The sequence below is a fragment of the Arachis ipaensis genome, chromosome B06 (assembly GCF_000816755.2).
Source record: "Arachis ipaensis cultivar K30076 chromosome B06, Araip1.1, whole genome shotgun sequence".
In the NCBI taxonomy this organism is placed as follows: domain Eukaryota; kingdom Viridiplantae; phylum Streptophyta; class Magnoliopsida; order Fabales; family Fabaceae; genus Arachis; species Arachis ipaensis.
This window is the reverse complement of record NC_029790.2, coordinates 126,141,878-126,168,293: the sequence shown is the minus strand read 5'-3', so window position 1 is coordinate 126,168,293 and position 26,416 is coordinate 126,141,878. Positions and strand designations below refer to the sequence as shown.

General features: G+C 36.8%; 1 protein-coding gene across 1 annotated transcript; it reads right to left on the bottom strand.

The window, feature by feature from the left end:
* On the bottom strand, positions 809-26,416 carry LOC107605264 (O-acyltransferase WSD1-like). Its single transcript, XM_021105033.1, has 7 exons — positions 25,961-26,416; positions 23,524-24,108; positions 3,181-3,248; positions 2,980-3,079; positions 2,550-2,759; positions 2,316-2,453; positions 809-1,209 (listed from the first exon to the last, which is right to left on the bottom strand). Exons 1-7 carry the CDS (start codon positions 26,147-26,149, stop codon positions 1,045-1,047), a joined length of 1,455 nt encoding a protein of 484 aa, XP_020960692.1. The 5' UTR covers positions 26,150-26,416; the 3' UTR covers positions 809-1,044.

The window sequence follows — 26,416 nt, the reverse complement described above, 5'->3', positions numbered from 1 at the left end:
GCATGCGTTAAGGTCCTCAACCTTCTTGTCTTTTATCATTCAGGAGACATACTATTCTTCGGTAAAATTTTAACTTAGAAAGTGATTCGACTCTCTCAATCTGAATTTTTTGATATAACATGTTTCTTTTTATTCATTTAAATTTTTAAGAGAAATAATATCATAATATAATATTAAAAGATGCTATTACACGAGAGAATATGTTAAAGATATAATCATTACTATCATGACAATCCAGAACCTCATTTTTATTATAGGATCGAGTATTATAATAATGGATATTGATTTGAATATGTTATGTATAAATCAAAGTAAACCACTAATCAAAGTAAGCCTATTTGTACGCTAGTTCATGGACACTAAACAGTTAGCTACCTTTTATCAACTCTTGGTTTTGTCCTTTAAGAAAAAAATGGAAATGCGGACTAAAATTAATTGGAGACTGGAAAAAAAAAAGGCCTGATAAGTTTGGTTACAGTTAAATTTGGGTGTCAAATTAATGAATAAAATCTTTATAAACTTTTCACTTTTTTTTTTTATTTTCTTGGATGTGTGACTAATTCTTTATATTCTTCACACTTACTAGTCAACACGTAGAGCTTTGGATTGTGGGTAGCTGCTGGTTGATGCGGTTTTGTCTCGTTGTCTTTCTTGGAGGTGTTTGGTGAGGGTTTGTTTATGGATTTGTAAGATCTTGGTGGAGTCATTATCATATCAGGAATACAAGGTAGTTTTTATTGCTGATCTGTATGGTTGGTCTAAAATGTTCCCAATCACAATTTTGCCTATTTTTTGTGTACACATATTCTTGAATTATAATGGTCCTACCAGCGACAATAATACTTATGGATTGCTTGTTATATGATTTGGACTTGGTGATTGCTTGTTTTTAGTTTGCAATTGTTTTTGTATAAACTCTATGTCTTGCACCTATGATTTATTTGTGTGTGTGTAATAAATCAAATTCAGAATAATTGAATAATAAATGAAATTACTTAAACAAATATAAGCTTTCTCAAATGCTGATAATTGAAGTATTTGTTGTCAGACTGCATCTTCAACGGGCTTCTTCTGAACAACATCACGCATGAGTTTGAGTGATTCTTCGAAATCATCACAAAGGAGATAAGGATCTGGAATTACACTTGGATCCACTGATAGAGAAATTATCATCTTATTTGCATAACTTTGGAAATGCATAGTCAGGGCCTGCAAAACAAATCCCAACTGATGAGTGGAATGATTCAATGGTCTCTGCCTATAAATAATCAAAGGAAAAACTCCTATTTTATTTTGATCTTTAAAAAAAAATTGTATCGGAAGTAACTAATTTGGTTTGAAAAATTAGAGATAATACTTAATTTAGTCCCTGAATTTACATGTAAGTTTCAATTTAGTCCCTAAAATTTCAATTGCCTTTATTTAGTCTCTAAACTTTGCGAACATAACTCATGTTAGTCCTTGAAACAATTTTCAACCTACAAACATTAACGGAACACTGTTGTGGACAGTCGGATGTTATACTAAACTTTGTAAAATGATGTCGTTTTAATTTTGGCACTCAAATAACCCAAAAACAATATCGTAAGTGGTGTTTATTGAAATTTTACCTAACAAAATAAATGATACGACGCCGTTTATGAGCTATTTGAATGTCAAAACCAAAACTGCATCATTTTACAAGTTTCAACGTGACATCTGACGGTCTATATCAGCGCTCCATTAATGTTTTTGTACTGAAAATCGTCTCAGTGACTAATGTGAGGCACGTTTATAAAGTTTGGGAATTAAATAGAGGCAATTGAAATTTTAAGAACTAAATTGAGACTCATGTAAGTTTAGGGACCAAATTGAATATTAACTCGAAAAATTATGATGACTTGTTTCAAAGCAAGTTATTTGCTTCTAACTTAAATCCAAGATTATTGAGGAGACAGAAACTTGCTTAATACTTGACTAACTAGCTATTGCTTAACAAAGAAATCAAATAAATTCTCGTTTAAAAAGGTCTATCCAAACTCAAACTTAATAGAAGGGACAACTCGAATCAAAAGTGTTGACGAATTCTTATTAATTAATGAAGCTAATCACAGACACAGATTATCATCAACTAGTGAAGCTATTACTTAGCACACAAGCAACCAATTCTGTTTCGCATGTAAACTGAATTAACAGAATCAGTTATTGCCAGTTATGCTCATCACGCGCAAATTGAGCTTTTTTTAAAATAATGTTATCTGGATTCTACTAACTAGAAGAAGTAACTAATTTGGTTCAAAAAACTGTGATGATTTCTTTCGAAGCAAATTACATACCTGTGGGTGTCCATATACACTAGGAGCAATGTATGCCACAGGATGACCATAGAAACTAACTTCCTCCACCGGCCCTGGCATGTTTGAGAATGCCAACGTTGTATTCAGCAGAACTCTTCGTATTATGAAAGCCGCCACCTATATATATACCCAACCAAATATTTTATGAGAATATATTAATTACTGCTCGAAACTCAATACCACCAATATATATGTCTTGTTATCGTGACGTACCTTAACCCCAAATAAACTGAGTACTAATTTGGCACAAGCGTAGGTGCTAACGGCTTCCAATGAGTGTTTCTTGCGGTCAATGGTAGCCTTTGCTTGGCGAATATGCTCCAATGGATCTTGTTGTGTAGCAATGGAGAAAGGGAGCATGATGTATCCAATCAAATTTCCCCATCTTACTTTGGATTTTTCAGCCATCATATCTGCTACATCCTGAGTAACGTAATTAATGTTCCACCAATCCATGGTTATTTACAACTTGCAACTTACTTTTACAACACAAAACAAAACGCTCAATCTTGCTGATCAAACAAACATGACTTAAAAAATCTATACATACACTAAAAATCAGCCACAAATTACTAATCTTATTGGAGAATATATCATAGCACACCTACAAATCTATTTATGTTAATTTGATAACAAAATTCACCTGGATTCCACCGATTGGTCGGAGGTTAACAAGAATGGCTGATCTAAGCCGAATTTTCTTCAGGACACTACTTGACCCCTTCTTTGCATTAGCACCTACAGATTATAGCAAAATAATGTTGGTAACAAATCTAGCCATTTTCTATTTCATGTGAAACTTTAATTTTTGGTAATCTAAAGAACCAAAAGAACACACTTACCGAATTCCTGTCGATTCAAGTAGCGAGTGATACCAGCTTGTGTTATTCCCAACAGAACATCATTGACGGTCTATTAATCGAAATGTGTCCAAAAAAAAAAAAACACCACTTATTAACTTGTTTCCAACAAAACCTATAAATTCATCTCGAAACAAAAATCTATAAATTTGTTCATACCTGGCCCATAATTTATAAGAACTCACAATCAACCTTATACAAGTATTGTTCAGGTCTATACAATCTCATAGAGGTTGGACATGACGACATAGACTTAAACCTACTTATCTAAATAAGTAACTAACTCCTATTATCTCTGCTATTCATCTAAAAATGAGATCTCAACAATCTCCTTACCAAAAGGAAGTAACCAACCCACAATTAAATGTGGAATTACTCAAAAGATGGTTATTGGCTCCACCTCTACAATTATAAATACTCTGACACTCAGTTATTTTTCGAATGCCAATCTACTAAAAACATGTCTAAAATCCTTGCTAACTTAAGTATCGGAATCCTTTGTAGGTACCACCCCCAACCTCCTCATGAGGAACTCGGACAGCTCCATTCCTGCAGGAGAAGACATCGGATCTTTCACCTAAAGGCGTCTGGACTTCACATTCAGGTCCAAATCATCCTGGTTCTAGGTAAGCTTTGGAACATTGGCGTCGATGCCGAGGACCTGATAATTAATACCGTACGATGGCGAACGACATTCGAGAAGATGGACACATGACTTCCGATTCTGAAGCCTGAGAAGAAGAGCAATATAATAAGAACAAGCGTTAGTCATACCTCCTGGAATTGATAAAGGAAAAGGATTTGCCAGAGACACACATGAATCAAACCTAAAAGAACATAGGATAAGCTCAGAAATTCATCGATCTGAAGGATCCGGGTCAAGACATCCTACAGAAATTATGGGACTCATTCACGGACATCAAGGTCCATTGGAACAACTCGAGTAGGAGCTAGAGCGACAACGAAGATCCGAAAGAGCCCTGAGAAGGGAGGTACGACGACAAAGGGAATTAGAAGAAAAAATCTTGAAGCTAGAATCCGACCTCAGGAGTAGGAGACCCCGCATTGATTGGGAAAAAAACACCTTTAGGAGGTGAAAATCCATTTATAGAGGAAATCATGCGGGATAGAATTCTCAGAAACTTTAAAAGTCCGGACATGGACCTCTACGACAGAACATTGGCTAAAGACAACTATATCCCATTATGAGTTTTCCTTGTCGATGTCTATAGAAAGATCTGCTACACAGAAAAGATTCAACCTCTCAGACCGATTAAAAACAAAAAAGGTAAAAGTCGGTTAGAATACTGCTAATACCACAAAATCTATGACCATTCCACTAATTATTGCTATATAAAAAGAATTGGCTAGAGATCGTCGGTTGGATAGGTATTTAGTTGAAAGATTGGATGACCAGGGTAAGAGAAAAAGAGATGAAGAAGATTGGAATCGGCGAGATAGACTACAACAAACTCGTGAGAGACATATCCACATAATTGCTGGAAGATTTACAGGAGGAGGAGTAACAAAATCCTCCCGTAAAAGACATTTGAAAGAAGTCTATCAGGTCGGCGAGAAAGCTAAAACGTTTGATCTGCCCGCCATTACCTTTACAAAAGAGGATCACCAAGAGATAGCACCTGGACACGACGATCCTATCATAATCACGATGTTACTCGCCAATGCAAACCTTCACAAAAGCTTGGTAGATCAATGAATTTCGGCTGACATCCTGTTTAAAACTATTTTTGACAAGCTGGGATTAGAAGAAAAAAAATTGAGAAAATACCCAGACACTCTCTTTGGTCTAGGAGACACGCCTATCCGACTTCTAGGCTTTATCTCTCTATATACCACCATTAGTAAGAGCACAAAATCAAGGACCTTGAGCATAGACTACACTGATTGACGTAGCATCGACTTACAACGCCCTAATAGGTTGGATAACACTAAACCGACTTACAGCTGTAGTCTCCACCCTCCACCTTGGCATGAAGTTTTCCACTCCTAAGGAAATAGTCACTGTGAGAGGAGACCATAAACTGGCAAGAAGGTGCTATAATGAAAGCTTAAACCTACGAGGGTATACATGAAAAAGAGGTCAACACCGTAGAACTCGGCGGTGTCAGAGTTCGGGAGGAATTGAGACCCTAACCTAAAGGAAAGAACGAGGAGGTCCAAATTCGGGATGAGGTCGAGAAGACAACAAACGTAGGGGCTAATATAGAGAAGTAGTTAAAAGAGAAACTCGTTAAGATCCTACGGAACAATTTCGACCTCTTCGCCTGAAAAGCCTTTGACATGCCCAGAATCCATCCCAACCTTATGAGCCATAAGCTTGCTGTTTATCCGGGCTCACGACCTGTTCAGCAGAAATGACAAAAGCTTAGTCTTGAAAGAGCAAAAATTGTAGAAGAGAAAGTCTAGACGCTATTAGAAGCCGGGTTCATAAGGAAGGTAAAATACCTGTTATGGCTCGCTAATGTAGTACTTGTGAAGAAATAGAATGAAAAATGAAGGATGTGTGTCGACTATATCGACCTCAATAAGGTTTGTCCCAAGGATCCTTATCATCTTCCCATCATTGATGCTCTGGTGGATTCATCTTCAGGTTATATATACCAATCTTTCATGGATGCGTACTTAAGATATAATCCTAATGTACAAGCCGGATTAGGAGATGACATCTTTCATCACTCATAGGGCAAACTACAGCTATGTGGTGATGCCCTCGAGAAGTTGATGGAGGTCTTCGTGGACAATATGCTTGTAAAGACAAAATAAGAACCAATCTGCTGTTCAATCTTACAGTAGTGTTTAACACGATAAGGCAGCATGGGATGAGATTAAACCCCATAAAGTGTATCTTTACACTGGAAGATGGGAAGTTCCTAGAATTTATGCTCACCCAAAGAGGCATTGAAGCCAACCGAGACAAATGTAGGGTCGACCTTGAAATCCCTACCCTTGTTTTCAATCCTCAAGAATGGGTATCAATTTCAGTGGATTCAAGAATATGAATAAGCTTTTCAAGACTTCAAAAATTTCTTGAACCAACTACCTATCCTTACCCGGCCTGAAGAAAAGGAAGAGCTCGTATTGTACCTAGCTATAGCAGACAAGGCCATAGCCTCTACCCTCGTACAAGAAGATAAGGAGGGACAATGACCTGTCTACTTTACGAGTAAGGCATTATAGGGGGAAGAATTGAACTATCAAAAGATAGAAAAATTTGCTTATGCCCTCATTCTAGCATCCACAAGACTCCGACCTTACTTCCAATCCCATACCATTAGAGTCTGAACTAACCAACCCATGAAGCATATCCTCTAAAAGACAGATATTGTAGGCGGATATTACAACGGGCTATGGAATTGTCCGAATTTGACCTAAAGTATGAATTTTGTACAGACATCAAATCACAATATCTAGCCGACTTTTTAGCTGAATACACAAGTGAACCACAAAAAAGCTCTATAGCCTGACACCTATAAGTATATGGATCATCGAATAAAATTGGTAGTGAAGCAGGAATCATTCTTGAGAATAAAAAAGGGACTCGAGTAGAGCTCTCATTAAAATTCGAGTTTTCAGCTTTTAACAACCAAGCTGAATATGAAGCCATGCTCGGTAGGTTAAGGCTAGCCAAAGAAGTCGGGGCATCAAAATCACAATTTTTAGTGATTTTCAAGTGATAACCTCTCAGATAAATGGGGATTATCAAGCCAAAGATCCTAACATGAAGAGGTAATTAGAGAAAGTATTAGAATAGCTGGCCCAATTCCAGGAAGTAAAAGATAAACATATAACTCAGGAGCTCAGCAGATGGCCTCTCCAAAATGGGCAACACCAAGCCAAGGGACAATAACAATAGTCTAATCTAGGAAACTCTCCACACACCATCAGTTTTCAAAGAAGTCAACAAGTCGGATGCACTAACAATCTCCAATCTGAACCTGGGTTGGATGGCTCTCATTATCGAATATCTCAAATTCGATATTCTCCCTAAAAAAAAAGGGAAGCAATGAGACTTATAAGGGAAGCACAGAGTTATACACTAGTTCACAATGTCTTCTATAGAAGAAGAGTATCTACACCTTTACTAAAGTGCGTGCCGACCTCCAAGATTGAAGAGGTCCAAAAGGAAATCCATAGTGGCATATGTGAAAATCATCTAAGAGCAAGGTCACTAGTTAAGAAGGTGTTACGAGCTGATTTTTATTGGCTGACCTTACAAAGGAAAGCGACCGACTTCATCAAGAAGTGTCCACCCTGTCAAATGCATGCCAATTTACATGTGGCACCACCACTTCAGCGTCACTTCACCATGGCCTTTCGCAAAATGAGGTATGGATTTGCTCGGATCGTTTCTTCAAGCACCCGGCTAGGTGAAATACCTCATAGTAAGGATTAACTACTTTACTAAGTTAATAGAAACAGAACTTTTGGCCTCCATTACAGCTCAAAGAAGTCGAAAATTCCTCTACAAAAATATTATCACCCGATTGAATCCTGTTCCCCATCACCACTGACAATGGTACTCATTTCACTGACTCGACCTTCAGAAGTTTGGTGGCAAGCCTTAAGATTAAACATCAATTCACATAAGTAGAGCACCCTTAAGTCAATGGACAAGCAGAAGTTGCAAACAAAGTCATATTGACTGGGATCAAATGAAGACTACAAGATGCAAAAGGAGCATGGACTGAGGAGCTCCCCAAAGTTCTATGGGAATATCGGACAACTCCTTATTCTACAACAGGAGAATCTCTGTTTCGACTTGCTTATGGCATAGAAGCTACGATCTTTGCAGAGGTCAATGAAGAAATCCCAAGAGTAAGATTCAACAATGAAGTGGAAAATATCAAAGCTCAAAAGAAAGAACTCAAACTCCTCCTAGAAATCTTGGAGCAAGCTCGGATAAGGGAGGAAGCATTGAAACAAATGATGTCTACAGGGTACAACAAGAAAGTCATCAGAAGAAACTTCGCCACAAATGACCTCGTACTAATCAGGAATGACATCGGGGTACAAAATCGGGCTAAGAAAAGTTGGCTTCAAAGTGGAAAGGACCTTACAAGATCATTGAAGTCTTAGAAAAAGATTACTAAAAGGTATCTAACCTACAAAAGAACGAGCTTCATAGGTCGTGGCACGCATGCAACATGAAGAGATACTATAGCTAGAAAGTGAACCTTACTCCCTGGTGTACTTTTTTTCCCAACTTCATGGTTTTTTTTTGGAAAGAATTTTTTTAAAGGGATTTTAACGAGGCATCATAGCAAGAACTAGGAGTTAAGACACGAAAGCTCTTAATAGCAAACAGCATCTGTAAATCATTTTCATTAATAATAATAATTCATCATTTATTTCATTTTCTATGATTGATTGTTCTACTATACACACCAATTTAAGCTCGATAAAGCGTGAAAATCATTGTCCAACCTAGATGGTTGGCAAGATGAAGCAACAATATCCAAATTGGTGTAAGAAGTTATATAAGCAGATCGTGGTCTGACCTCACTAAACTACTCATACAAAAACAAGTTAGTAAAAGAGGCAAGCCTAAAACGAATCGCAAAAGTAACTTGATAAAACAAACATAACTGACCTCCCAAAATCGGTATTAGCCTTATTAAGTCTCTAGATTCGGAGAACAACTCATTACCAGACCTTATAAAATTTTTTAGGGTAAATAAGTGTATACCCTCACAAAACAAGTTATCCGACCTCATAGAACAACTCGACCAAAATGAGCTGAAATGAGGGTTAGCAAAATAACTTGTAAAATTTTTTTCATAAGTAACGAAAACTACCAATATCACGTACTTGGAACAACTAAAAATAATTCAAAACAACTGAGTTATGGAGAAAAAGGTTTGCAGGAAAGATAATATCTTTAAAATGTCTATTATCTAGAAAGCAAACAAAACTACTACTATGCAAATTAAAACTATAAACATTTATAACACCATAAAAATTAGTGTGAAAAGTTTTAAAAAGCTCAAACCAGGGCAAAATAGCATAAAAAAACTATGGCTATTACAAAATAAAGTGTTCAAAAGACCCATGGTCCGAGCCATCAAATACAAAAGAGTTCTAAATGAAACTAAGAGAAGGAAGGATCCTATTCAACAGTAACCATATGGGTTGCTTCGTCAACTCGAACGGAAGAGGAAGGAAGAGTTTCGGCAGTGGGAGTTGAGGTGTCCATAAGAGTTTCACCAACTCGGGCACCATAGGATTTCAAGTCCTCGGAAGGGACAATCTTAGTCTCAAAAGAAATAATCTTCCTGTCAACCACAGCCTTATCGGGATCAATGAGAGTAAGGTCGACCTCGTGTGCAAAAACCTGAAATTGAGCCTTCATATTTTCAACCATCTCATCCATCTCCAGAGCCACCGATTCCTCCAAGTACCCATGCTCCTCCTACAGCCTGGTAAGTTCTTCCTTCAAATCTAACTTCTCCCCAAACACGAGTATAACTCTCATCGGCCTTCTTCTGCAATCCCTCGGCTATAGCACAAGCCGCCTCAGACTGCTTCACCCTCTCGCGAAGTTTCAAAAGGTTGGAAGTAAGAGCCCTTTTCACAGCTTCCAATTCCGACTTGGCCTCCCGAAGAGAAGTGACCTCAACATGAAGGTCGATCAACTCTCTCTGGATAGAGCCAAGCAGAGTTTCCACTAATTGCTTTAAGAGGGTTGAACACACTCCTTCAGTCCGAATACCTTCCAGGACGAGTACCTCTAAGTGTTTTTTAAGAGAGACATCATCCATAATGAAGGATATGCTCCTCACAAAAGGCAATGGTGTTAAAACTCTTATCGTGAACGCTGCCAAATTCAAAAAATGGGGTTTTTCGTTTCCAAGAACGCAGGTCGAAGAAAGGAGGCATGGGAGGAATAGTTCGAGATAGAGGCTTCGTGTTCAAAGGTGGAGGAGAAGGAAGGACAATTCTGGCCTATTGAGAAGTAGACGAATCTGACTTAGAAGGAGAAGAAGTTTCGCCTGACTTACTAGCCTCTTTCAATTAGATAGCCCAAGCAGCAACATTCTTCTTCGCCTATTGAACTCTCTGTAAAACGTCTGAACCATTGGTCATTTTTGTTATAGAAAAACAAAAGCAAGAAAAGAGACTCAAGTTACATAATTCAGACATATGTTCACAAATGAAAAGCTAGCTACCTAGTTCCGTAGGAACATTGCTCGGCTTGCTTATTAAATTTTTTTTTGTGTCGAGATGAGGAGCTCAGCCTCAACATTCCGGAAACAGGGTTACTACACACTCTTCTACCTCATCCAGATCCTCAAGGTTATACTTAACAACATTGAACGCCTCTTCCCAATACAAAAAAAAAAAAAAAACAAGTTCATCCCTCTCATTAAAGAAAAAAGGTCGAACACCCTCTACAGGTTGGACCTTAAAGAAATAGTTCTTAAAATCATGAAAAGACTCATCAAAAGTGGAAAAAACTATCCTTCCTTAAATAACTCGAAAAGAAAACCGATGCTTTTTTGTTAGAGTTGAAAGGTTTAGTAAGCTAGAAAAGATAAAAGAAGATCTTGGAAGAAAGAGAAAGATCAAGCTCTCAGCTTATCAATTGACAAACCTTCATAAAGCCCCATGAGTTTGGGTGGAGCCGAGAATGAGCAATGATGAGCGGATAATTTATACGCTTTTTGGCATTGTTTTTAGTATGTTTTTAGTATGTTTTAGTTAGTTTTTATTATGTTTTTATTAGTTTTTAAATAAAAATCACATTTGTGGACATTACTATGAGTTTGTGTGTTTTTCTGTGATTTCAGGTATTTTCTGGCTGAAATTGAGGGACCTGAGCAAAAATCTGATTCAGAGGCTGAAAAAGGACTGCATATGCTGTTGGATTCTGACCTCCCTGCACTCGAAGTGGATTTTCTGGAGCTACAGAAGCCCAATTGGCGCGCTCTTAATTGTGTTAGAAAGTAGACATCATGGGCTTTCCAGCAATATATAATAGTTCATACTTTGTCCAAGATTTGATGGCCCAAACCGGCGTTCCAAGTCAGCTTAAGAATTTTGGCGTCAAAACGCCAGAACTGGCACAAAAGCTGGAGTTAAACGCCCAAACTGGCACAAAAGCTAGCGTTTAACTCCAAGAAAAGTCATGAATTAATGCAAAGTACTACTGTTTTTCTATTCAATTCATGCCTACTTCTTCTCTAAGATATTCATTCGCACCCAAGAACATGATGAATGTGATGATTATGTGACACTCATCACCATTCTCGCCTATGAACGTGTGTCTGACAACCACTTCCGTTCTACATGCAAACAAGCTTGAATGTGTATCTCTTGAGTTTCTAATCTAAGATTAGAACCTTCATGGTATAGGCTAGAATTATTGGCGGCCATTCCTGAGATCTGAAATGTCTAAACCTTGTCTGTGGTATTCTAAGTAGGATCTGGGAAGGGATGACTGTGACGAGCTTCAAACTCGCGAGTGTTGGGCGTGTGACAGACGCAAAAGGATCAATGGATCCTATTCCAACATGATCGAGAACCGACAGATGATTAGCCGTGCGGTGACAGCGTGCGTAGAACATTTTCACTGAAAGGACGGAAAGTAGCCATTGACAACGGTGATGCCCAACATAAAGCTTGCCATGGAAAGGAGTATGAATGATTGGAAGAAGGCAATAGAAAAGCAGAGGTTCAGGAGGAACAAAGCATCTTCATACGCTTATCTGAAATTCCTACCAATGAATTACATAAGTATCTCTATCTCTATCTTTATTTTATGTTTTATTTATCTTTAATTATCAATCCTCCATAACCATTTAAATCTGCCTGACTGAGATTTACAAGATGACCATAGCTTGCTTCAAGCCGACAGTCTCTGTGGGATCGACCCTTACTCACGTAAGGTATTACTTGGACGACCCAGTTCACTTGCTGGTTAGTTGTGCGGAATTGTGACAAAGTGTGATTCACGTTTGAGAGCTCCAATTCTTTGGCGCCATTGTTGATGATCACAATTTCGTACACCAAGTTTTTGGCGCCGTTGCCGGGGATTGTTCGAGTTTGGACAACTGACAGTTCATCTTGTTGCTTAGATTAGGTACTTTTCTTTTTATTTTTCAGAATTTTTAAGAATGAATTCTAGAGTTTCAAGGTGATGTTCTTATCATCACAAAAGCTGATTGATTCTCATCAATTTAGCTGTTGAATGTAATGTGCTGCTGAAGCTTGGCTAGCCATGTCGAATCTTTTTAGACTAAAGCTTTAGACTAACATTGCATGATTCCTGGAATTCTTATTAAAAGTTTTGAATCTCTTTATTCTCTTTTTCATATAATTTTCGAAAAGTCACAAAAAAAATTTATAAAATCATAAAATCAAAAATATTTTTATGTCTCTTGTTTGAGTCTAGTGTCTAATTTTTAAGTTTGGTGTCTTGCATCTCATTATTTATTTGATCTTAGTTGCATTTTTTATTGTTTCTCATCATTAAAAATTCAAAAATATTTTCAAAATTGTGTCTTTTCAAGTCAATAATACAGAGAATTGAAGATTCAGAACATTCAACAGAAGAATTAAACAGAAAAAGCTGGGCGTTCAAAATGCCCTGTGAAAAAGGAAAACTAGCGTTTAAACGCCAGCCAGAGTACCTGGCTGGGCGTTTAATGCCCAAAAAGGTAGCATTTTGGGCGTTAAACGCCAGAATGGATACCATTCTGGGCGTTTAACGCCAGGAGGACACTAGAGGGAAGATTTTATTTTTAATTCAAATTTTTTTTTCAAATCTTCATAATTTTTCAAAATCAAATCTTTTTCAAATCATATCTTTTCAATCATATCTTTTCAAAATCAATTTCTTTTCAATTTTTTTTATTTATTACTATTTTCGAAAATCCTTGCTACAATTAGTAATTTAATTCAAAATTTTCTAGTTGTTACTTGCCTATTAAGAAATGATCAAATTTTAAAGCTTAGAATCATATCTTTTAATTTCTTGTTAGTCAAGTAATCAACTTTAATTTTAAAACTTTTTTTTAATTTGATTTTCAATCATATCTTCTCAATCATATCTTTTCAATCACATCTTTTTCAAAATTAATTTTCAATCATATCCTTTTAATTTCTAATTTCAAAATCTTTTTCAAAATCACTTAATTTCTTTCCCAATCTTAATTTTCGAAAATCTCAATCAAATTTTCAAATTTCTTTTTATTATTTTAAAAATCTTTTACTTTAATTTCGAAAATTCTTCCCCTCTTCTCACATCCTTTTATTTAAGGGACTAACACTCCTCCTCAAGGTGCAATTCGAACTCTATCCTTCTTGACAAGTTCGAATTCTCTTCTATCTACCTTCTCCTTCTATTCTTCTTTTTCTCTGACACCTCAAGGAATCTCTATACTGTAACATAGAGAATTCCATACTTTCTTGTTCTCTTCTCTTTCATATGAGCAAGAGCAAAGACAAAGGCATCCTTGTTAAAGCTGATCCTGAACCTGAAAGGACCTTGAAGAGAAAGCTAAGAGAAGCTAAAGCACAACTCTCTCTACAGGGCCTAACAGAGCTCTTCAAGGAGAAAGAAGCCATGGCAGCCAACAATACAAGGAAGGTGCTTGGTGACTTTACTGCACCTACTCCCAACTTCTATAGGAGAAGCATCTCAATCCCTGCCATTGGAGCAAACAACTTTGAGTTTAAGCCTCAATTAGTTTCTCTAATGCAACAGAATTGTAAGTTTCATGGACTTCCATTGGAAGATCCTCATCAGTTCTTAGCTGAATTCTTGCAAATCTGTGACACTGTCAAGACCAATGGGGTTGGTCTTGAGGTCTACAGACTTATGCTCTTCCCTTTTGCTGTAAGAGACAGAGCTAGGACATGGTTGGACTCACAACCTAAAGAAAGCCTGAACTCTTGGGAAAAGCTAGTTAATGCCTTCTTGGCCAAGTTCTTTCCACCTCAAAAATTGAGTAAGCTTAGAGTGGAAGTCCAAACATTCAGACAGAAGGAAGGTGAATCCCTCTATGAAGCTTGGGAAAGATACAAGCAATTGATCAGAAGGTGCCCCTTCTGACATGCTTTCAGAATGGAGCATCATAGGTATCTTCTATGATGGTCTGTCTGAACTGTCCAAAATGTCATTGGACAGCTCTGCTGGAGGATCTCTTCATATGAAGAAGACGCCTGCAGAAGCTCAGGAACTCATTGAAATGGTTGCAAATAACCAATTCATGTACACCTCTGAAAGGAATCCTGTGAATAATGGGACAAATCAGAAGAAAGGAGTTCTTGAGATTGATACTCTGAATGCCATACTGGCTCAGAACAAAATATTGACTCAACAAGTCAATATGATTTCTCAGAGTCTGTCTGGAATGCAAGCAGCAACAGGCAGTACCAAAGAAGCTTCATTTGAAGAAGCTTATGATCCTGAGAACCCAGCAATGAAAGAGGTGAATTACATGGGAGATTCCTATGGAAACACTTACAATCCTTCATGGAGAAATCATCTAAATCTCTCATGGAAGGATCAACAGAGACCTCAACAAGGTTTCAACAACAGTAATGGTGGAAGAAACAGGTTTAGCAATAGCAAGCCTTTTCCATAATCTTCTCAGCAACAGACAGAGGATTCTAAGCAGAGCCACTCTGACTTAGCAACTATAGTCTCTGATCTAATTAAAACCACTCAAAGTTTCATGACTGAAACAAGGTCCTCCATTAGAAATTTGGAGGCATAAGTGGGTCAGCTGAGTAAGAAAATTACTGAACTCCCTCATAGTATTCTCCCAAGCAATACAGAGAATCCAAAGAGAGAGTGCAAGGCCATAAACACGTCTCACATGGCCGAACCTGGAGAGGAGGAAGAGGCAGTGATATCCACTGAGGAAGACCTCAATGGACGTCCACTGGCCTCCATGGAATTCCCTCATGAGGAACCATGGGAATCTGAGGCTCACACTGAGACCATAGAGATTCCATTGAATTTACTCCTGCCATTCATGAGCTCTGATGAGTATTCTTCCTCTGAAGAGGATGAAGATGTTACTGAAGAGCAAGTTGCTAAGTACCTTGGAGCAATTATGAAGCTAAACGCCAAGTTATTTGGTAATGAGACTTGGGAGAATGAACCTCCATTGCTCACTAAAGAACTGGATGACTTGACTAGGCAGGAATTACCTCTGAAGAGACAAGATCTTGGAAAGTTCTCAATACCTTGTACCATAGGCACCATGACCTTTGAAAAGGCTCTGTGTGACCTAGGGTCAAGCATAAACCTCATGCCTCTCTCTGTAATAGAGAAGCTAGGGATCATTGAGGTACAAGCTGCAAGAATCTTAATGGAGATGGTAGACAGTTCAAAGAAACAGGCTTATGGACTTGTAGAGGATGTCTTGGTAAAGGTTGAAGGCCACTACATCCTTGCTGATTTCATAATCCTAGAGACTGGGAAGTGTATGGATGAATCCATCATCCTTGGCAGATCCTTCCTAGCCACAACAAAAGCTGTGATTGATGTTGACAGAGGAGAATTGATCATTCAAGTGAATGAAGACTCCCTTGTGTTTAAAGCTCAAGGATATCCTTCTGTAACCATAGAGCGGAAGCATGAAGAGCTTCTCTAAATACAGAGTCAGACAAAGCCCCCACAGTTAAACTCTAATTTTGGTGTTTGGAGGTTTCAACATTGCTCTGAACATCTGTGAGGCTCCATGAGAGCCCACTGTCATGCTATTGACATTAAAGAAGCGCTTGTTGGGAGGCAACCCAATCTTTAATTATCTTTGTTAAATTTCTATTTTCTTTTGTTATTTTATGTTTCCTGTATGTTGATGATCATGTGAAGTAAAAAAAAAAACAATTGAAAAAGCAAAAACAGAAGGAAAAACAGTATTAAAAACAGAATACCCTGGAGGAGAAACTTACTGGCGTTTAAACGGCAGTAAGGGTAGCAGAATGGGCGTTAAACGCCCAGTCTGGCACCATTCTGGGCGTTTAACGCCAGAAATGGGCACCAGAATGGCGTTTAACGCCAGGAATGGGTAAGAAGTTGGCGTTAAACACCAGAAATGGACAGTAAACTGGCGTTTAACGCCAGGATTGGCAAAAAGGGACATTTTTGCACGCCACTTGGTGCAGGGATGAGATATCCTTGACACCTCAGGATCTGTGGACCCCACAGGATCTCCACCTACCCCACCTCTCTCTCTCTTCTTCACCCATTCACCAATCACCTCAATACCTCTTTCCCAAAAACCCCTCACCTATCAAATCCCACCATTCTCTTCACCACTCACATCCATCCTTCATAAAATCCCACCTACCTCACCATTCAAATTCAATCCACTTTCTCACCCAAACCCACCCATAATGGCCGAACCATACCCCCCTCTCCACTCCTATATAAACCCATCTTCACTCCTTCATTTTCACACAACATACACACTACTTCTCCCCCTTGGCCGAAACACTAAACCCCCTCCATCTCCTCTATTTCTTCTTCTTCTACTGTCTTCTTTCTTCTTTTGCTCGAGGACGAGCAAACCTTCTAAGTTTGGTATGCTAAAAGCGTTGCTTTTTGTTTTTTCATAACCATTTATGGCACCTAAGGCCGGAGAAACCTCTAGAAAGAGGAAAGGGAAGGCAAAAGCTTCCACCTCCGAGTCATGGGAGATAGAGAGATTCATCTCAAGGGTGCATCAAGACCACTTCTATGAAATTGTGGCCAAGAAGAAGGTGATCCCCGAGGTCCCTTTCAAACTCAAAAAGGGTGAATATCCGGAGATCCGACATGAGATTCGAAGAAGAGGTTGGGAAGTTCTCACCAACCCCATTCAACAAGTCAGAATCTTAATGGTTCAAGAGTTCTATGCCAATGCATGGATCACCAAGAACCATGATCAAAGTGTGAACCCGGACCCAAAGAATTGGCTTACAAGGGTTCAGGGAAAATGCTTAGATTTTAGTCCAAAGAATGTAAGGTTGGCATTCAACTTGCCCATGATGCAAGGAGATGCACACCCCTACACTAGAAGGGTCAACTTTGATCAAAGGTTGGACCAAATCCTCATAGACATCTGTGAAGAAGGCGCTCAACAGAAGAGTGATTCAAGAGGGAAGCTGGTTCAACTAAGAAGGCATGACCTCAAGCTCGTGGCTAGGGGATGGCTGGAGTTCATCCAACGCTCAATCATTCCCACTAGCAACCGGTCTGAAGTTACTATAGACGGGGCTATCATGATCCATAGCATCATGATTAGGGAGGAAGTAGAAGTTCATGAAGTTATCTCCCAAGAACTCTACAAGGTGGCGGACAAGCCCTCTACCTTGGCAAGGTTAGCCTTCCCTCACCTCATTTGTCACCTCTGCAATTCAGCTGTAATTGACATAGAGGAAGACATCCTCATTGATGAGGATAAGCCCATCACTAAGAAAAGGATGAAGCAAATAAGAGAACCTCACCACGAACATGAGAAAATTCCTCATCATGAAATTCCTGAGATGCCTCAAGGGATGCATTTTTCTCCACAAAACTATTGGGAGCAAATCAACACCTCCCTAGGAGAATTAAGTTCCAACATGGGACAACTAAGGGTGGAGCACCAAGAGCATTCTATCCTCCTCCATGAAATTAGAGAAGACCAAAGAGTCATGAGAGAGGAGCAACAAAGGCAAGGAAGAGACATTGAGGAGCTCAAGCACTCCATTAGATCTTCAAGAGGAAGAACAAGCCGCCATCACTAAGGTGGACCCGGTCTTTAATCTCCTTGTTCTTTATTTTCTGTTTTTCGAAAATTATGCTTTATGTTTATCTATGTTTGTGTCTTTATTACATGATCATTAGTGTCTTAGTGTCTATGCCTTGAAGATATGAAAATGAATCCATCACCTTTCTTAAATGAAAAATGTTTTTAATTGAAAAAGAAAAAGAAGTGCATGAATTTCAAATTTTAAAACAGTTTAGTTATTTTGATGTGGTGGCAATACTATTATTTTTCTAAATGAATGTTTGAACAGTGCATATTTTTTGAATTTGTTGATTCATAAATGTTAAAATTGTTGGCTCTTGAAAGAATGATGGAAAAGGAGAAATATTATTTGATAATCTGAAAAATCATAAAATTGATTCTTGAAGCAAGAAAAAGCAGTGAAAAGCTTGCAGAAAAAATATATATATGCGAAAAAAAATGAATGAAAAAAAATGCGAAAAAAAAGAAAAAAAAGAGAAAGAAAGAAAAAGAAAAAGCAAGCAGAAAAAGTCAATAGCCCTTTAAACCAAAAGGCAAGGGTAAAATAAAAAGGATCCAAGACTTTGAGCATCAGTGGATAGGAGGGCCCACAGGAATAAATTCCTGGCCTAAGCGGCTAAACCAAGCTGTCCCTAACCATGTGCTTGTGGCGTGAAGGTGTCAAGTGAAAACTTGAGACTGAGCGGTTAAAGTCGTGGTTCAAAGCAAAAAGAGTGTGCTTAAGAACCCTGGACACCTCTCACTGGGGACTTCAGCAAAGCTGAGTCACAATCTGAAAAGGTTCACCCAGTCATGTGTCTGTGGCATTTATGTATCCGGTGGTAATACTGGAAAACAAAATACTTAGGGTCACGGCCAAGACTCATAAAGTAGCTTTGTTCAAGAATCAACATACTTAACTAGGAGAATCAATAACACTATCTGGATTCTGAGTTCCTATAGATGCCAATCATTCTGAACTTCAAGGGATAAAGTGAGATGCCAAAACTGTTCAGAAGCAAAAAGCTAAAAGCCCCGCTCATCTAATTAATACTGATCTTCATAGATGTTTTTGGAATTCATTGTACATTCTATTCTTTTTTATCCTATATGATTTTCAGTTGCTTCGGGACAAGTAACAATTTAAGTTTGGTGTTGTAATGAGCGGATAATTTATACGCTTTTTGGCATTGTTTTTAGTATGTTTTTAGTATGTTTTAGTTAGTTTTTATTAGTTTTTAAATAAAAATCACATTTCTGGACTTTACTATGAGTTTGTGTGTTTTTCTGTGATTTCAGGTATTTTCTGGCTGAAATTGAGGGACCTTAGCAAAAATCTAATTCAGAGGCTGAAAAAGGACTGCAGATGCTGTTGGATTCTGACCTTCCTGCACTCGAAGTGGATTTTCTGGAGCTACAGAAGCCCAATTGGCACGCTCTCAATTGCGTTAGAAAGTATACATCATGGGCTTTCCAGCAATATATAATAGTCTATACTTTGTCCAAGATTTGATGGCCCAAAATGGCGTTCCAAGTCAGCTTAAGAATTCTGGCGTCAAAACGCCAGACTGGCACAAAAGCTGGAGTTAAACGCCCAAACTGGCACAAAAGCTGGAGTTAAACTCCAAGAAAAGTCTCTACATGTGAAAGCTTCAATGCTCAGCCCAAGCACACACCAAATGGGCCCGGAAGAAGATTTCTGCATTAATTACTTATTTCTGTAAACCCTAGGCTACTAGTTCTCTATAAATAGGACCTTTTACTATTGTATTTTCATCTTGGTTCTTCGGATTCCCTCTCTGGGGCCGAAGCCAATGACCACCATTATCACTTTTATATTTTCAACGGTGGAGTTTCTACACACCATAGATTTAGGTGTGGAGCTCTGCTGTTTCTCATGAATTATTGCAAAGTACTATTGTTTTTCAGTTGTGCGGAATTGTAACAAAGTGTGATTCACGTTTGAGAGCTCCAAGTCTTTGGCGCCATTATTGATGATCACAATTTCGTGCACCAAGCAACCTTACAAATACGAAGAATCTCGGTCTCAAAATCGGTAAATAGAAATGTTACCTCCAGCCTAGTAAACAAACAGGCATACATGAAAAGAAAATGGCTTTCTGAGTTACTAAATCAGGGGAAGCATATTCTATCCTCAAGATCAGGAGCTACTAGCTCATACTTCCTCTCGTTCTCTTGAGTATTACAAATCCTATGCTGAAAACAAAATTTTTCTACATAATCATTGTCAACTATGGGGGAAATAGAAAAGACCGTAATATTTACCCAATCTAAACTAGGAAGAACTTTAGATGACATGCTGAAAGCTACCGAACGAGATATAAAGGATAATACCTTCAAAAAAGAAAAATAAAGCTATGTCACCACAAAAACTCACGAGCTACAAGTCGGGAACAAGAACACCAAATATTTAAAGAAGTCAAATTCTACTCAAGAAATTGGACGTGGGTCCGAAATTCCCAGGTAAAACAGGGATGAAGAATTCAACCCACTCTACTAGAACGCAAAATGACACCATTACTTAGGATGAAAATGGCATCATTTAAGGGGAAAATAAAGGCCTCAGAATTCAACACAAACCTAGAATCTAGAAATATTATAAATTCTCACAACAACGCTAAAGTGCCAAAAGATCATTGCAATGACAGCAAGCAAAAAAAAAAAATTCTACACGAAGCCATATTTATAGAAACCACATTCCTCACAAAAGCATCGACATAGTGTTTTCAAAGAGCCCCAAGGTTTTCACCCACCAAGAAACATTATCCAACCATGGCCATAAAAGAAAGAAAAACCACCCTCAAAGATGAACAGAAAACAAGGAGAAGGAGCACAACAACAAAATAAATGGATGATCCCAAACGTCTCAACAGTATGCAACAAAACTTCGAAGCAGAAATCCAAGATAGAGATCTTGGAAGAAGAGCGACAGAAAAGAACCACAGTGAATGAGATGGAAAATTGAGAAAGATGAAGTAAAATTGCAGAAGATGAAGCGAAAAAGAAGAAAGAGAGAAAGGATTACGTTTATATAGCCACTAGGGGCAAAAAAGTAATCTCACTCCTCATTTAATGACATGCACGGTTACCAAGATAACTGAAAAAGCGCGCAAATAGTTACGAAAAGACGCAATGTTTAGATTCAAAAAATACGTTGAGTACCCGACCTAACTCCAAGGAGGACGGTATACCTGACGTGAGGGAACAAAGGCTACAAGAGATCAAGACCGACTTAGAAATGCTTGAACCCGATCTAAGAAGATCAGACTCAAGCAGGGACACTGTTCATACCCTGGCTCACAACCTATAAAGGCCCAAAAGAGGTAAAGCCCAATCAACACTATACAAGTATTGTTAAGGCCTAGACAACCTCATAGAACTCAGGCACGACGATATGGGCTCAACCCTACTTATCGAAATAAGTAACTAACTAATACTATCTTTCATATTCATCTAGAAAGGAGATCTCAACAACCTCCCTACCAAAAAAAGTAACCAACCCATCACTAAAGGTGGGACTACTCAAAAGGTAGTTATTAACCAATGTTCTGAAAACTGCACTAGACTGGTCAGGTTAACCAAGAATCGGTCATCTGGTTAGTCCGGTTGACCCTTAGAACCGCTTTACCAAAAACTGATAAAAAAGTTGGTCGAACCGACGGTTAACTGGTGAATCGGCTGAACTGGCCGGGTTTCTTTAGGCTTAGGTTTTTTAATAATGAACCTTCTCCACCATCCCTACCACAGTCGACACCGACAGTGACTACCAGCTGTCGCCGCCTGCGGGGACACACGAAGGCATGTTTGGAGCTGTTGGCGTCGCCGCTGCGAAGGGCTGCTTCGCCGTTGCCTCTACTCGCCTCTCCATTCTCCACCGCGCTTGCTTCTTCGGTTTTGCTTGCTTTTTCAAGTGACGTCGCCGTTCTGCTCACCTCGATGTTCTCCACTACGCTTGTTTCTTCAGTTCTGCTTGCTTCTTCAAGTTACGTCGCCGTTCTGCTCACCTCTTTGCTATGGTTCTGCTTGCTTCACTCTGTTCTTTACCAATTTTTTCTCCCTTTTTATGAATTTATTTATTTTATTTCTAAAATTATAGGTTAAACTAAAATAATTATGTAATCTGATTTTGTGATATTGTTCATTTGATTGCTGATAAAATAAAATTAATAATCAGATTTGTGATGTTTGTTGTTGGTTGTTAATATAATAGTAAATTAGTAAGAGTAACAAAGGAGTTAAAGTGAAACAAGATAGGTTTAAGATGTTTAACAATATGAAAGTCTTGACTTTTTCTAAAAGATTTGATACTAATTCAATTTTTTATTACTCTGAGTTGCTATTTTCTGCCAATGTTATTGCTGATGAGTTAATAATATTAAACAACTGATTTTGTTAATTTTCTGCCAATGTTATTGCAGACATGTTCCTGCATTGATTTGCATATTCTTCCTTTTGTTAATTTTTCTATATGTTGTGTTCTTTCTGGCGACATAGAGTCACTCTTGGTATATAGTGAAAATTTCTAGAATTAGGTAATTGTTGAGAATATAGTTTAGAGGATTTTTTTTTATTTTGATTGGTACCATTTGCATCTAAATAATAGAGGAATCTTGTGTTAATTACTATGAATGCATTATTCCAAAATTTTTATTGAGCATCTTAGTGATTGTTTGGGCGCGCCATTAAACCAATAAAAAAGATCGTTTTTTTAATAAAAAAAGATCTTTTTATTTTTTTTAGTGTTTTTGGCAAATTTCTAATAGTAAAAGTAAAAGAACAAAAAAAAAAAAAAAATATATATATATAAAAAAAATAAAAAAAAAAGTACTTTTATCTTATTTTATCCAAACGTAATTAATAGATAAAAAGATCTTTTTACATGAGATATCCAAATATAAAATCACTTTTACTTTTGTAAAAGATCTTTTAAAATAATATCATTTAAAAAAGACCTTTTTTAAAAATGGCACCCAAACAAGCCCTTAATGTATCCAGTGTTAATGCTTCTGATTTTATTGTAGAAGGAAATTATATTTATGCATTAAAAAAAATTTGTATCCACAGTGCACTTATAAATACTCTAACACGCTCAAGTATTCTTCAAACTCTAATCAACTAAAAATTTGTCTAAAATCTTTGCTAACTTAAGTATCGAAATCTCTTGTAGGTACCACCCCCAACCTCCTCATGAGGAACTCGGACGGTTTTATCTCTTACAGGAGAAAACGTCAAATCTTTCACTTAAAAGCATCTGAACCTCACATTTAAGCCCAAATTATCCTGGTCCTGGTTAAGCCTCAAAACAAAATTCATCTTGAAATTTTTAATAACTTATTTATTCAATTAATCTTAAATTAATAATGTGTCATTTAAATCAATTATATTTTTTAAACATAAAAAATTAACTATCAAATTAATTATTAATATAAAATATATAATAAAATATAAAATAAATATTAAAAATAAACAAAATGACAAATGTATTTATAAGTAAATAACTGATTTAGTTACTTATTTTTGGCTCATTTTTGTTTAAATATATAAATTCATGAATGCGTGGGTGAAGAATTCAGTTACCGAATTCATTTCCTTCTTGAGAAGCTTGATATCATCCATACTAACTATCCGATGCACGTAGCGCTTGGTATTAAGCTCCACCCCAGGTGCACCTTTCAAGGAAGTCCACGTGTCCTTAAGAAACAAAACAGTCAAAACAAACATCATCAAGTCCACAAAAGTGTGCCACATCAGCACCAAACCCCACCACAGCGCCATCAACGGCCCAAACAACACCATCAAGAAACCTCTCTTCTGTTTCTCCTCCTCCTTTATTGTTGCCGCTGGCACCGTTGGCAATGCATTAGGATCACTGGATTTACGAGTGCTGGCAATAAGAAGTGACATGAGGGAAACACAATCGCCCATTGAATGGTGCATCCGCAAAACCCCAACGGAATCTGCATCTGAGGTTTTGATGTTGAGCAGGTGAAGTTCCCAGAGTGGCTTTGTAATGTTCAGTGGTGTTTTTGTGCAGTTTGCTATGTAGTCTTCAACGAATCTATCTGAAAATTTTATTTCTGATGAATTGATTTCTGGAACTATGATGTGGCTGTCTAAGTCGATTGTGGTTGAGATCCATCTAGTTTTCCCTCCCTTCTTAACCTGACAACATTGAAAATTAAAGCTATATATGAATCTTTTAGAAAACGCGCCTACTAATTCACTAGTGAAAATAATGGCCTAGTTTTCGCTGAGGGAACATAAATGTTGTATCACGTTTTTATTGATACTAAACATACTTATCTAAATTAACCATTCGAGAATTAGAAATAATAAACATTTTTTCAAAATCTTAAACTGATTCTCGACTTCACCAAAAATAAAACTTTTGATTTTTTGGATCTAAAACTTTAATACCATATCATGATACTATTCATCCCAAATACTTCAGCTGTTAAAAAAGATAACACTAATAGTTATATCTCTAATATTCTCTAAATTTTCATTGTACAAATATTCGATTAGTTCCTCATATTTTTTCTAAGTAATTTGGTTATTCCATCTTATGAAGGCAATAAGAGCATAGTTGTTAAAACTAAATCAATAATTAAAGCGGTCTTCAATTGATAAGTTATTAGTTGAATTGGCAGAATTAATTTTATGTATATAAATAAATATAAAATAATTAAAATTTAAAATTAAAATTTAAAAAAATATATATTTACTATTAAATTTGACATGAATAATTAGTATATTAAAGAGTCAATAACATTTGATTTTAGTATGTAAGTAAAATTAACTTACCAATAATTACTAATATAAAGTTTTTTTTTAGATTTTGGAATATTGATAATTGATTATTAGAATTTGTGGTATTTTGACTCTTTTCTATAAAAAAAAAATCAAGACGAGATATTATACGAATATTTTGATTATGTTTATCTAACACACGGAAAAAAATATGAATTAACAATAATAATATTATTAATATCCACATCACTTATTTTATTAACTATTCGTGTCAAATTAAATGATAAGACAATGTTAAATTCGTTTAAAATTTTTTAAGATAGAAATAGAACGTTTAAAACTTTAAAAATTAAATTAAGATTTATCTTAAACGTTAAAAATAAAAATAATACTTTATTAGTAATTGTTAGATAAAATCACGAAATTAAATTTACCTTATTATAATATAATTCAAACTCAACAAAAAATTCAACAAAATATATTTTAAGGGGACCAAATTTTGAACTGGGCCGGGTGTTTCACACCCATTAGAAACGAGAAGCATCCCACCCTCTTCTTAGTTAGAAGCATATAGAAGTGTTAAGAAAGAATTGTTGGTAGGGTTTAAATTCTATCTTGTGTATGCAGTAATTTATTAATTAGCGATAAATTTTTAAATGAAGTTTTGATTTACAATAAATTAGTTCTTGACTTGTGAGATTGAAGAATATCATAGACAACAAAAAAAAATAGCTGACAAACTAGTTTTACCCAATAGAATAGTCGATTGAATGTCAAAGAAAAGTTTCAAATCCACTTTAGAATCTAATTTTTGTTGATCACCCTAAACCCAAGAGAATTAAAACAATTTTTTTTTGTGATAATGCTAGAGAAGTTTCCTTATCCTAACTAATAATTTCCTAGTTCTGTTGTTTTTTTTTTATTCCGTTTAAACAAAAAAAAAATGAGCCATAACTATATATTTTTCAACAATAATGGCATTTCTTTGAGTTTTTTTCTTTTAAATAAAAAAAAAGGGTTTGGCATTACTCATATAAGCATAGATTTAGAATGATGAAACAGTAGTAAGATAAATTACACTGTGTGTACACTAAAATTAGCTACTAAAGTCAGTTACCAGAATATAAAATACATACTAGAATATAAATATACATTGAAAATAAATTAAATCACACATATATTTAAACATAAATACATTCGTGACTGATTTTAGTGTATAAATAGTATTTTTATAGTAAGATAGAAGAAATAGAGAATGACTTACGAGCTTGCTGGTGAACCTTGGATGCTTAAGAATTGTTTCACGCAATCCTTCTTTAATTACTTGAGGATTCACGCTTGTTTTGCACCCTATTACGGCCATCACATAGCAGTTGAACTTCGGCGAATGGAACAACCTCGACACCGGACTCATCGGTTCGCCGCCTCCTCCTCCTGATGATGATGATGCCATCTTTAGCTCGCTTCTTCCCCTTCTCTTTTGCACAGAGAGATGAGTGCCCAACAAATTAACAATGAACAATCATTGAGGTTTTATTGCATTAGAAAAAAAAATGTTAAGACTTTTCTACCCTCGTCAGGACCCAGTGCGTGTGAAGCAGGGGAAGATGGTTAATCAACATAATTAATAGATATATGTACTCAATTCTTCTTTTAATGTTTATTTAACCGTTGTTAGTTGCTTTTCAATCACGTTTTTCTAATTTCCCATGCATTCTTG

What these genes read in the sequence shown, in the direction of transcription:
- LOC107605264 (XM_021105033.1), bottom strand. Translation starts at nt 26,149, where the DNA reads ATGGCATCATCATCATCAGGAGGAGGAGGCGGCGAACCGATGAGTCCG. An exon ending in CAAGGTTCACCAGCAAGCTC is followed by an intron (nt 24,109 to 25,960) that starts GTAAGTCATTCT and finishes CAATGTTGTCAG; the next exon opens with GTTAAGAAGGGAGGGAAAAC. An exon ending in GTGTATATGGACACCCACAG is followed by an intron (nt 1,210 to 2,315) that starts GTATGTAATTTG and finishes TTTGTTTTGCAG; the next exon opens with GCCCTGACTATGCATTTCCA.